At 47.9% G+C, this 13,037-nt stretch overlaps 1 protein-coding gene across 1 annotated transcript in view; it reads left to right on the forward strand.

Moving 5' to 3' along the window:
* ALB (albumin) overlaps positions 1–12,590 on the forward strand; it is a 29,736-nt gene extending 17,146 nt beyond the window's left edge. Inside the window, exons 10-15 of the mRNA XM_038759138.1 lie at positions 3,176–3,273; positions 6,536–6,674; positions 9,416–9,639; positions 10,453–10,585; positions 12,117–12,187; positions 12,442–12,590. Of these exons, the coding sequence (XP_038615066.1) occupies positions 3,176–3,273; positions 6,536–6,674; positions 9,416–9,639; positions 10,453–10,585; positions 12,117–12,158 (636 nt within the window). The 3' untranslated portion in view covers positions 12,159–12,187; positions 12,442–12,590. The remainder of the gene's footprint in view (positions 1–3,175; positions 3,274–6,535; positions 6,675–9,415; positions 9,640–10,452; positions 10,586–12,116; positions 12,188–12,441) is intronic.
* Positions 12,591–13,037: the final 447 nt, after the last annotated feature.

The following is a 13,037-nucleotide window of genomic DNA, read 5'->3' on the forward strand; positions in this document are numbered from 1 at the left end:
TTGCCAATTTGTACTTCCCAAGTGCTTAGTACAGTGCTCTGCACCTAGTAAGCACTCAATAAATACGATTGATGATCATCAGCAGCAGCAGCAGCAGTATTTATTGAGCGCTTCCTAGGTGCAGAGCACTGTACTGAGAAGCAGCGTGGCTCAGTGGAAAGAGCGCGGGCTTTGGAGTCGGAGGTCGTGGGTTCAAATCCCGGCTCCACCAGTCGTCAGCTGCGTGACTTTGGGCAAGTCGCTTCATTCATTCATTCATTCATTCGTTCAATCGTATTTATTGAGCGCTTACTGTGTGCGGAGCACTGGACTAAGCGCTTGGAAAGTACAAGTTGGCAACATCTAGAGACAGTCCCTACCCAACAGTGGGGTCACAGTCTAGAAGGGGGGGACAGAGAACAAAACAAAACATATTAACAAAATAAATAGAATAAATATGTACAAATAAAATAGAATAATAAATACATACAAACATATATACATATACACATAAATTCATTCATTCAGTCGTATTTGTTGAGCGCTTACTGTGTGCAGAGCACTGTACTAAGTGCTTCTCTGGGCCTCAGTGACATCATCTGTAAAATGTGGATGAAGACTGTGAGCCCCCTGTGGGACAACCTGATCGCCTTGTAACCTCCCCAGCGCTTAGAACAGTGCTTTGCACATAGTAAGCACTTAGTAAATGCCATTATTATTATTTATTATTATTATTATTATTATTACTGAGCACTGTACTAAGCACTGGGGAGAGAACACAACAACAGAGTTGGCAGACACGTTCCCAAAATCAGGTTGGACACAATCCCTTTCCCTCATGGAGCTCAAAGCCTAAGTGGGAGGAGAAGAAGGTATTTAATTCCCATTTATAGATGAGGAAACTGAGGCACGGAGAATGTAAGTGACTTGTCCAAGGTCACACAGCAAGCAAGTGGTGGAGCTAAGAATAGAAGGCAGGCACTCTGACTCTCAGGACTGGGCTCTTTCCACTAGACCGTGCTGCTTCTGTAGATGGATCCCAGAATACATCCCAGACTGTAAGCTCCTTAATAATAATAATAATAATAATGGCATTTATTAAGCGCATACTATGTGCAAAGCACTGTTCTAAGCACTGGGGAGGTTACAAGGTGATCAGGTTGTCCCCCGGGGGGGCTCACAGTCTTCCTCCCCATTTGACGGATGAGGTAACTGAGGCTCAGAGAAGTTGTGACTTGCCCAAGGTCACACAGCAGACATGTGGGGGAGTGGGATTAGAACCCAGGACCTCTTCTGACTCCAAAGCCCGGGCTCTTTCCACTGAGCCACGCTGCTTCTCACGCTGTCCTTGTGGGCAGGGAACGTGTCTTCCTACTCTGCTATGCTGTGCTCTCCCAAGGACTTAGTGCAGGACTCTGCACACAGTAAGCGCTCAGTAAATACTATAGATTAATTAAGAAGAGATAGGTTTGAATTCGGGGGGGGGGTCTCTTGTGGGCCTTGGATCTGGCTAGGAGTCAAATAATAATAATAATAATGATGATGATGGCATTTATTAAGCGTTTACTATGTGCAAAGCACTGTTCTAAAGGCTGGGGAATCAATCAATCAATCAATCGTATTTATTGAGCGCTTACTATGTGCAGAGCACTGTACTAAGCGCTTGGAAAGTACAAATTGGCATCACATAGAGACAGTCCCTACCCGATAGTGGGCTCACAGTCTACAAGGTGATCAGGTTGTCCTACGGGGGGCTCACAGTCTTAATCCTCATTTTACACATGAGGTAACTGAGGCTCAGAGAAGTTAAGTGACTTGCGCAAAGTCACACAGCTAAGTGGCGGAGCAGGATTTGAACCCATGACCTCTGACTCCAAAGCCCGGGCTCTTTCCACTGAGTCCCACTGCTTCTCTGACCCCAGGGGGTGGCTTAGAAAACTGTGGGAACATTTTGACAACCGTAGAGTGGGAGAAAGGAAGGCCACTTGACAATTTCCTGGATGTAAAAAATGCTCTTTCTTAGGAAATGAGTTCCTTTTCATAGCGGAAAAGGAACCAGGCCCTGCAGAATGAGACATCCGCTTAAGTGCCCAAGGGTTGAGATAAGCCCCAGGCAGGCTCAATCAATCAATCAATCAATCAATCGTATTTATTGAGCGCTTACTGTGTGCAGAGCACTGTACTAAGTGCTTGAACATGAAGGGTGGTGGGGAATCTGCTTCAGTCAATCAGTCAACCAATGTGATTTATTATTAATAATAATAATAATTATGCTAAATAAATAAATATAAATAAGCCTAGTGAAAATAAATAAATATAAAAAATAAAATAAATAAATATATGAAATAAAATAAATAAATATATGAAATAAAATAAATTTTATCTATAAAATAAATATTATTATTATTATTATTATTATCATCATCATCATTATTATTATTATTATGGTATTCATTAAGTGCCATGTGCCAAGCACCGTTCTAAGCCCTGGAGTAGATCCAGGGTAAGCAGGTTGTCCTACGTGGGGCTCACAGTCTTGCTCTCCATTTTACAGATGAGGTAACTGAGGCACAGAGAAGTTAAGTGACTTGCCCCAAGTCAAACAGCTGATCAGTGGTGGAGTGCCACTTTGTGCAGAGCACTGCACTAAGCGCTATGGAGAGTACAATTTGTTAGAGTTGGTAGACACGATCCCTGCCCACGGGAGTTTACAGTCTAGAGGGCTAGTCCGACACTAAAATCATCGTAACTGTGGTGTTAAGTTGTTTGGCTTAAGGGATAGAGTAAGTCCAGGGGATGAAGCAGTGCGGCTCAGTGGAAAGAGCCCGGGCTTTGGAGTCAGAGGTCATGGGTTCGAATCCCGGCTCTGCCAATTGTCAGCTGTGTGACTTCGGGCAAGTCACTTCACTTCTCTGTGCCTCAGTTCCCTCATCTTTAAATGGGGATTAAGACTGTGAGCCCCCCGTGGGACAACCTGATCACCTTTGTAACCTCCCCAAGTGCTTAGAACAGTGCTTTGCACATGGTAAGCGCTTAATAAATGACATTATTATTACTATTATTTTCCTTGGACTTCTCGATCGACTGGAGTTTTCAGCACCCAGCAAGCTGATTTTCCTTGGGAAGATTATCGTTTAGGCCACTGGGACGGGAACACAACCGAAAACATCTGACGTGCTTGATTCTCGTTTATCAGGCGGAAGAACTCAAGGCCTACCGGGCCGAAACCCAAACCCTGGTCCAGAGCAACTGTGATCTCTTTGGCAAATTTGGAGAGTATGGATTCCAGAATACGTAAGTGTTTCTGCCAGCGGCAGTGATCCCCGACCGGCCTTCCAAGCGCTTAGTTCATTTGGGTAGGGACCGTCTCTATATGTTGCCAACTTGTACTTCCCAAGCGCTTAGTACAGTGCTCTGCACACAGTAAGCGCTCAATAAATAGGATCGATTGATACAGTGCTTTGCACACAGTAAACGCTCAATAAATACGATTGAATGAATGAATTTATATTCCGGACTATAAGGTCATCTTGGGCCGGGAGTGTGTCTGCTAATTCTGTTGGATCAAACTCTCCCAAGCGCTTAGTACAGTGGCCTGCACATAGTAAGCATTCAATAAATGCAATTTATTGATTGGCTGATCGATAAAAGACTGGCTTTGGGGCAGACCATCCACCAGGAAGAAAGGGGCTTTCTCCGCATAATTTATGTGGTAATAATTGTGGTATTTGTTAAGCGCTTACTATGTGCCAGGCCCTCTTCCACAACTTGGTGGACTGGAAGAGATGGCCAAAGTTAAATATTGAGACTGGGATCCCAGGCACCTTAAAGTACAGGGGAAGACCCCACTCTCCCCTTTCACCCACTCTTTAATACACACACGGGATACTCGTTTTTATGGTATTTGTTAAGTGCTTACTACGTAAGCAGTGGAGAAGCAGCGTGGCTCAGTGGAAAGAGCACAGGCTTTGGAGTCAGAGGTCATGGGTTCAAATCCCGGCTCCCCCACTTGCCAGCTGTGTGACTATGGGTATGCCACTTCACTTCTCTGTGCCTCAGTTACCTCATCTGTAAAATGGGGATGAAGACCGTGAGCCCCCGTGGGACAACCTGGTCTTCTTGTAACCTCCCCAGCGCTTAGAACAGTGCTTGGCACATAGTAAGTGCTTAATAAATGCTATTATTATTATTATTGGTATTATTATGTGCCAAGCTCTGTTTTAAGCACTGGGATAGATACAAGGTAATCAGGTCGGGCACAGTTGCTGTCCCACGTGGGACTCACAGTCTAGGAGGGAGAACAGGTACTGAATCCCCATTTTGGAGTTGAGGAAACTGAGGCACTAGGGAAGTTAAATGAATCGCCCAAGGTCACCCAGCAGGTAGGTGGCAGAGGTGGGATTAGAACCCGGATCTTCCGGCTCTCTGGCCCGTGCGTCGTCCACTAGGCTTCCCGGTGAATGTCCCTGCCCTTGGAATGTAGAATCCAGCCTTCTCGTCTCTGGTCAGGGATTTTGGTTCGCCCGCGCCGCGGGCGCCGTGTTGGTCTTGGACGGACCGGTGGTGGTGGGGGGGGGGGGTTTAATGGTAATAATGGTTTTTGTCAAGCGCTTACTGTGTGTCAGGCACTGTACTAAGGGCTGCAGTAGAAACAAGATCATCAGGTTGGACATAGTCCATGGCCCACGTGAGGCTCACAGTCTCAATTCCCATTTTACAGATGAGGTAATAATAATAATAATAATGATAGCATTTATTAAGCACTTACTATGTACAAAGCACTGCTCTAAGTGCTGGGGAGGTTATAAGGTGACCAGGTTGTCCCACGGGAGGCTCACAGTCTCAATTCCCATTTTACAGATGAGGTAATAATAATAATAATAATAGCATTTATTAAGCACTTACTATGTGCAAAGCACTGTTTCAAGTCCTGGGGTGGTTACAAGGTGATCAGGTTGTCCCACGGGAGGCTCACACTCTTAATCCCCATTTTACAGGCGAGGTAACTCGGGCACAGAGAAGTGAAGTGACTTGCCCAAAGTCACACAGCTGACCAGTGGCAGAGTCAGGATTTGAACTCATGACCTCTGACGCCAGAGCCCGGGCTCTTTCCACTGAGCCCTCATTCATTCCACTCATTCATTCAATCGTATTTATTGAGCGCTTACTGTAGGCAGAGCACTGTACTAAGCGCTTGGGAAGTACAAGTTGGCAACATATAGAGACGCTGTACTGAGCGCTAGAGTAGGTCCAAGTTCATCATCATCATCATCATTTAGACCTTTTAATCAATCAATCAATCAATCAATCGTATTTATTGAGCGCTTACTATGTGCAGAGCACTGTACTAAGCGCTTGGGAAGTACAAATTGGCAACACATAGAGACAGTCCCTACCCAACAGTGGGCTCACAGTCTAAAAGGGGGAGACAGAGAACAGAACCAAACATACCAACAAAATAAAATAAATAGGATAGAAATGTACAAGTAAAATAAATAAATAAATAGAGTAATAAATATGTACAACCATATATACATATATACAGGTGCTGTGGGGAAGGGAAGGAGGTAAGACGGGGGGATGGAGAGGGGGACGAGGGGGAGAGGAAAGAAGGGGCTCAGTCTGGGAAGGCCTCCTGGAGGAGGTGAGCTCTCAGCAGGGCCTTGAAGGGAGGAAGAGAGCTAGCTTGGCGGATGGGCAGAGGGATTGGGGGCATTCCAGGCCCGGGGGATGACGTGGGCCGGGGGTCGACGGCGGGACAGGCGAGAGCGAGGTACGGTGAGGAGATCAGCGGTGGAGGAGCGGAGGGTGCGGGCTGGGCTGGAGAAGGACAGAAGGGAGGTGAGGTAGGAGGGGGCGAGGTGATGGACAGCCTTGAAGCCCAGGGTGAGGAGTTTCTGCCTGATGCGCAGAAACTTTTAGACTGTGAGCCCACTGTTGGGTAGGGACCGTCTCTATATGTTGCCAATTTGTACTTCCCAAGCGCTTAGTACAGTGCTCTGCACCTAGTAAGCGCTCAATAAATACGATTGATGATGATGATCTTGGTCAGGTCTTGGTCTTGGACGGACCAGGGGGTGGGGGGTTCTGGTTCGCCAACCGGCCCTGGTTTGGGGAGCAGCGGGTGGGGAGGCAGGGGAATTCCTGGGGAGGATCAATCAATCAATCAATCGTATTTATTGAGCGCTTACTATGTGCAGAGCACTGTACTAAGCGCTTGGGAAGTACAAATTGGCAACACATAGAGACAGTCCCTACCCAACAGTGGGCTCACAGTCTAAAAGGGGGAGACAGAGAACAGAACCAAACATACCAACAAAATAAAATAAATAGGATAGAAATGTACAAGTAAAATAAATAAATAAATAAATAGAGTAATAAATATGTACAACCATATATCCATATATCCAGGTGCTGTGGGGAAGGGAAGGAGGTAAGATGGGGGGATGGAGAGGGGGACGAGGGGGAGAGGAGGGAAAGGGCTCAGTCTGGGAAGGCCTCCCAGGATGTCAGCTTCCTGGCCCTCCTGCGAGCAGATGAAACGTTGCCATTTCAGCCTCCTGGTCCGCTACACCCGGAAGTTTCCACAGGTGTCAACTCCAACCCTGCTGGACCTCTCTCATCACCTGGCCCATGTCGGAACCAAGTGCTGCAAGCTGGACGACACACACAAACTGGCCTGCGCTGATGACTACGTGAGTGCGCTGACCTTGCCCAAGCCACCTCGCTTCTCTGTTCCTCAGTTACCTCATCTGGAAAACGGGGACGGAGCCTGTGAGCCTCACGTGGGACAGGGACCGTGTCCAACCCGATTTGTTTGTAGCCACCGCAGCGCTTAGTAAAATGCCTGGAACATAGGAAGTGCTTAACAAATACCATAATCATTAGTATTATTATTATCTCAGTGACCTCCAGCTCCCCTCCTCCTTCCACATCCCCTCCGGAAACTCTGTGTGTGGAGGGGGTGGGGAGAGGAGGAAGAGTGTGTCGTCCCACTGTTGGGTAGGGACCGTCTCTATATGTTGCCAACTTGTACTTCCCAAGCGCTTAGTACAGTGCTCTGCACACAGTAAACGCTCAATAAATACGATTGATTGATTGATATTCTACCATATCAATGCCACTGGGCTCATATTCTTAATAGTAATAATGGTTTTTGTTAAGCGCTTACTGTGTGTCAGGCACTGTACTAAGGGCTGCAGTAGAAATAAGATCATCAGGTTGGACATAGTCCAAGGCCCACGTGAGGCTCACAGTCTCAATTCCCATTTTACAGATGAGGTAATAATAATGATAATAATAGCATTTATTAAGCGCTTACTATGTGCAAAGCACTGTTTTAAGTGCTGGGGAGGTTATAAGGTGATCAGGTTGTCCCACGGGAGGCTCACAGTCTCAATTCCCATTTTACAGATGAGGTAATAATAATAATAATAATAGCATTTATTAAGCACTTACTATGTGCAAAGCACTGTTTTAAGTGCTGGGGAGGTTACAAGGTGATCAGGTTGTCCCACGGGAGGCTCACACTCTTAATCCCCATTTTACAGGTGAGGTAACTTGGGCACAGAGAAGTAAAGTGACTTGCCCAAAGTCACACAGCTGACCAGTGGCAGAGTCAGGATTTGAACTCATGACCTCTGACGCCAAAGCCCAGGCTATTTCCACTAAGCCACGCTGCTTCCATTCATTCAATCGTATTTATTGAGTGCTTACTGTATGCAAAGCACTGTACTAAGCACTTGGGAAGTACAAGTTGGCAACATATAGAGACGGTCCCTACCCAACAGCGGGCTCAGCGTGAGGCACAGGGAAGTGAAGTGACTTCCCCGTCATCATCCGGCAGACAAGTATGGAGCCCCGTGCTCTAATAATAATGAGTTACGGTACTTGTTAAGCGCTTACTAGGGGCCAAGAAATGTTCTAAGCACTGAGGAAGCTACAAGTGAATCAGGTTGAAAACAGTCCTTGTCCCACAGTCTAAGTAGGAGGGAGGAGGATTTAATCCCCATTTTACAGAGGAGCTACCTGAGGCCCATTGGAGTTAAGTGACTTGTCCAAGGTCACATAGCAGACAAGTTGCGGAGGCATAATTAGAACTCAGATCCTCCAACTCCCAGGCCCTACACTTTCCACTAGGCCGCACGGCTTCCCTATGATGTTGCCTTTCCCTCGGCGGGCACATATCCATCTGCTTCGTGAGGGGCCCGTTTGTTGATGGTCAGTCAGTCAATCATATTTATTGAGCCCTTACTACGTGCAGAGCATCATCATCATCATCATCAATCGTATTTATTGAGTGCTTACTGTGTGCAGAGCACTGTGCTAAGCACTTGGGAAGTACAAGTTGGCAACATATAGAGACAGTCCCTACCCAACAGTGGGCTCACGTAATAAGCGCTTGGGAGAACACCTTACAACAATAAACAGACACATGTCCTGCCCACAACGAGCTTGGTGGCATCGCGGGAATAAATTCCGGACGTGACAAGGCAGGACTTGTTGTGGGAAGGCAATGTGTCTAGTGTTGTACTCTCCCAAGCGCTTAGTAGAGTGCTCTGCACTCAGTAAGCGCTCACCGTACCTCGCTCTCGCCTGTCCCGCCATCGACCCCCGGCCCACGTCATCCCCCGGGCCCGGAATGCCCCCAATCCCTCTGCCCATCCGCCAAGCTAGCTCTCTTCCTCCCTTCAAGGCCCTGCTGAGAGCTCACCTCCTCCAGGAGGCCTTCCCAGACTGAGCCCCTTCCTTCCTCTCCCCCTCGTCCCCCTCTCCACCCCCCCATCTTACCTCCTTCCCTTCCCCACAGCACCTGTCTATATGTATATATGTTTGTACATATTTATTACTCTATTTATTTATTTATTTTATTTGTACATATCTATTCTATTTATTTTATTTTGTTAGTACGTTTGGTTTTGTTCTCTGTCTCCCCCTGTTAGACTGTGAGCCCACTGTTGGGTAGGGACTGTCTCTATATGTTGCCAATTTGTACTTCCCAAGTGCTTAGTCCAGTGCTCTGCACATAGTAAGCGCTCAATAAATACGATTGATTGATTGATTGATTGATTTTATTTTGTTAGTATGTTTGGTTTTGTTCTCTGTCTCCCCGTTTTAGACTGTGAGCCCAGTGTTGGGTAGGGACTGTCTCTATATGTTGCCAATTTGTACTTCCCAAGCGCTTGGTACAGTGCTCTGCACATAGTAAGCGCTCAATAAATACGATTGATTGATTGATTGATTGATTGAATAAATACGATCGAACGAAAGACCCCTCGGGAGAGCAGGGAAAACGTACTCCGAGGAGGGCTCCCGAGTTTTTGGAAATGCCAACTGCAGCGGGGCTTCCCCCATGCGCTGCCCGGCGCGAGGTGAAAAGGAAGGGCTTCCTCACCTGGGTTGCCCGCGAACACTTCTTCCCCTCCCGTCCTCACAGCTGGCCTTGGTGCTCGACAAAATGTGCCGCCTGCACGAGAAGACCCCGGTCAGCAACAGAGTCACCAAGTGCTGCGCTGACTCCCTCGCCGACCGCAGACCCTGCTTCTCGGCCCTGGGCCCGGACGAAACATTCGTCCCCAAGGAATTCGAAGCTGACACCTTCACCTTCCACGAGGACCTGTGCACTCTACCTGAAGATCAACAGAAAGCCAAGAAGCAGACGTAAGATGATAATTCCTTCCATAGAAAGGCCGTCGGTCTTATTTATTGAGTCCTTACGGTGTGCAGAGCTTGGTAGAGTACGAGAAACAGCGTGGCTCAGTGGAAAGAGCCCGGGCTTGGGAGTCAGTGGTCGTGGGTTCAAATGCCAGCTCCGCCAACTGTCAGCTGTGTGACTTTGGGCAAGTCGCTTCACTTCTCTGGGCCTCAGTTACCTCATCTGTAAAACGGAGATTGACTGTGATCCCCCAGTGGGACAACCTGATCATTTTGTAGACTGAACGGTACTTTGCACATAGTAAGCGCTTAATAAATGCCATTATTATTATTATTATTATAATACTTGTACTTCCCAAGAGCTTAGTACAGTGCTCTGCACACAGTAAGCACTCAATAAATACGATTGATTGATTGATTGATTATTATTATTACAATGGAAACTATCCCCAGCGCTTTTCATACTGAGTAAGCACTCAATAAATACCACTGCTACTACCCCACCCAGATACATAGAAACACCCCATCTCCTCACGGATATTTGAAAACCAGGGCACCAGTTTCTGGCTGTGGATCCCTCCCTGTCAGAGGCCGCTAGCGCCCGGGACGGGGTGGGAAGATGAAAGGCAGGAGCTTCTCTTCCCATTCCCAAGTCGTGGCGACTGGCCACCGATCTGAAGCCGACGGGAATGGCGGCATCTCCTCCGTGGTTTCTGAAAGGCCCCAGGCCTCCGGCTCCGGGAGTTGCTGTGCTGGGGCAGGGAGGGTGATCCCCTCCATCCTCTGAACGAACGTCTCTTTCGATCCCTTTCTCCGCAGCGTGCTAGTGGAGCTTGTCAAGCATAAGCCCAAGGCCACAGACGAGCAGCTGAAAGAGGTCACGACCGACTTCACAGCTATGGTGACGAAATGCTGCGCGGAAGCCGTCAAGGAAGCCTGTTTCGCCGAAGAGGTGAGTCCCTGAGCCGCTGCTTCAGGAGGTTCTGCATTCGTTCATTCATTCAGTCTTATTACTGTGTGCAAAGCACTGTACTAAGCGCTTCGGAAGTACAAGTCGGAGACATATAGAGACGGCCCCTACCCAACAACAGGCTCGCGGTCTAGGAGGGTGGATACAAGCAAGGGGGATTGAAAAAAGTCCCTGTCCCACGTGAGGCTCACGGTCTCAATCCCCATTTTACAGACGAGGTAACTGAGGCCCAGAGAAGTGGCTTGCCCAAGGTTACACGGCAGACAAGTGGCAGAGGCAGAGTTAGAACCCAGGTCCTTCTGACTCTCAGTCCCGGGCTGTACTCACTAGACAAGCTGCTTCCCACATCCACCCCACCTCCCCAGAGCCAGGAGCTCACTGTGGACAGAGTCTACCAGCGCTATTATATTATCCTCTCCCAAGCGCTTAGTACAGTGCTCTGCACGCAGTGAGGGCTAGATAGATACCATTGATTAACTGATTGAGAGACCCAAGGGGCTACTTCCAGCCCAGTCTCCTGGTCTGATTAGCCCGGAGGCAGAATCCCCGTCCTTGGGTGGGAGAGGACACGCGACCCATTTAAAGCAGCAGATTCTGCCTCGGTCCCCCTGGGGCTACTTGTAGGGGCTGGAATGGCAACAATAATAATAATAATAATAATAATAATAATAATAACAGCATTTATTAAGCGCTATGTGCAAAGCACTGTTCTAGGCACTGGGGAGGTTACAAGGTGATCAGGTTGTCCCACGTGGGGCTCACAGTCTTAATCCCCATTTTACAGATGAGGTAACTGAGGCATAGAGAAGTTAAGTGACTTGCCCAAAGTCACACAGCTGACAAGTGGCGGAGCCAGGTTTTGAACCCATGACCTCTGACTCCAAAGCCTCGGCTCTTTCCACTGAGTCACGCTGCTTCCAGAAGTGATAATAATGATGGTATTTGTTAAGCACTTACTATGTGCCATGCACTGTTCTAAGTGCTGGGGTATTCATTCATTCAATCGTATTTATTGAGCACTTACTGTGTGCAGAACACTGGACTAAGCGCTTGGGAAGTACAAGCCGGCAACATATAGAGATGGTCCCTACCCAGCAACGGGCTCACAGTCTAGAAGGGGGAGACAGACAAAAAAAACAAAAACAAAAAAACCCACATAATAATAATAATAATAACGGCATTTATTAAGCGCTTACTATGTGCAAAGCACTGTTCTAAGCGGTGGGGAAGTTACAAGGTGATCAGGTTGTCCCACAGGGGGCTCACAATCTTAATCCCCATTTTACAGCTGAGGTAACTGAGGCACAAGAGAAGTTAAGTGACTTACCCAAAGTCACACAGCTGACAGTTGGTGGAGCCGGGATTTGAACCCATGACCTCTGACTCCAAAGCCCGTGCTCTTTCCACTGAGCCGCACCGTGACTCCTGACCTCTGTCTGAGCCAGCAACCCCCTCCCTTCAAAGATTTCTCCCCTCTGAACCCCTTACTCACCTCTCGTTACTTCTTTTCCAGGGAGCCAAACTGGTGGCCAAGAGTAAAGCTCTCCTAGCATAAACCAAGTCCGACGGCCGCCAGCCTTTCAGGTGACTGCGTTTGAAACCGATAGTAATAATAATTCATAATGGCGGTACTTGTTAAGCGCTTACTATGTGCCGAGCACTGTTCTAAGCGCTAGGGTAGAAAGAAGCTCATCAAGTTGGACACAGTCCCCGTCCCAAAGGGGCTCATAGTCTCCAACCCTATTTTACGGATGAGATTAGAGTGGGATCAGGGGGTGCATCCTGGGCCCTTGAGGGTGATTGCACAAACTGACCGTGGTTGCCATGCCTTCTTCTAGCTCACCGGTGGAGTGACATGTAGAGACGCGTGACCCCCGATCCATCCACTTTGATTTTCTGGTCGAGGCAAACCATCGGCCGATCCAGAAAAGAACAAGTCTCTTCTCCCTGTGCTGGAATGAGTAACAAATAAAAGCATAAAAAACTATGATTCTGAGGTGGAAGAGTCATTTTCGAAATGCACGCTGCTCCCCCCCCCCCAACCTTCCCCGTCTGCCCAAGTCACAGCTTTCCTCATAATAATAAAAATTGTGGTATTTGTTAAGCGCTTACTATGTGCCAGGCACTGTACTAAGCGCTGGAGTGATACAAGCAAATCGGGTTGGACACAGTCCCCGCCTCATGTGGCTCTCACAGCGTCCACCCCCATTTTTCAGATGAGGTAACAGAGGGCCAGAGAAGTGAAGTGATTAGCCCAAGGTCACTCAGCAGTCCAAATGGCAGAGATGGGATTAGAACCCATGACCTTCTGGCTTCCAGGACCGTGCTCTATCCCTAAGCCACGCTGCTTAATAATGGTATTTATTAAGCGATTACTATGTGCAAAGCACTCTTCTAAGTGCTGGGGAGGTTACAAGGTGATCAGGTTGTCCAA

This window comes from Tachyglossus aculeatus, chromosome 17 (genome assembly GCF_015852505.1).
Source record: "Tachyglossus aculeatus isolate mTacAcu1 chromosome 17, mTacAcu1.pri, whole genome shotgun sequence".
NCBI classification, from domain to species: domain Eukaryota; kingdom Metazoa; phylum Chordata; class Mammalia; order Monotremata; family Tachyglossidae; genus Tachyglossus; species Tachyglossus aculeatus.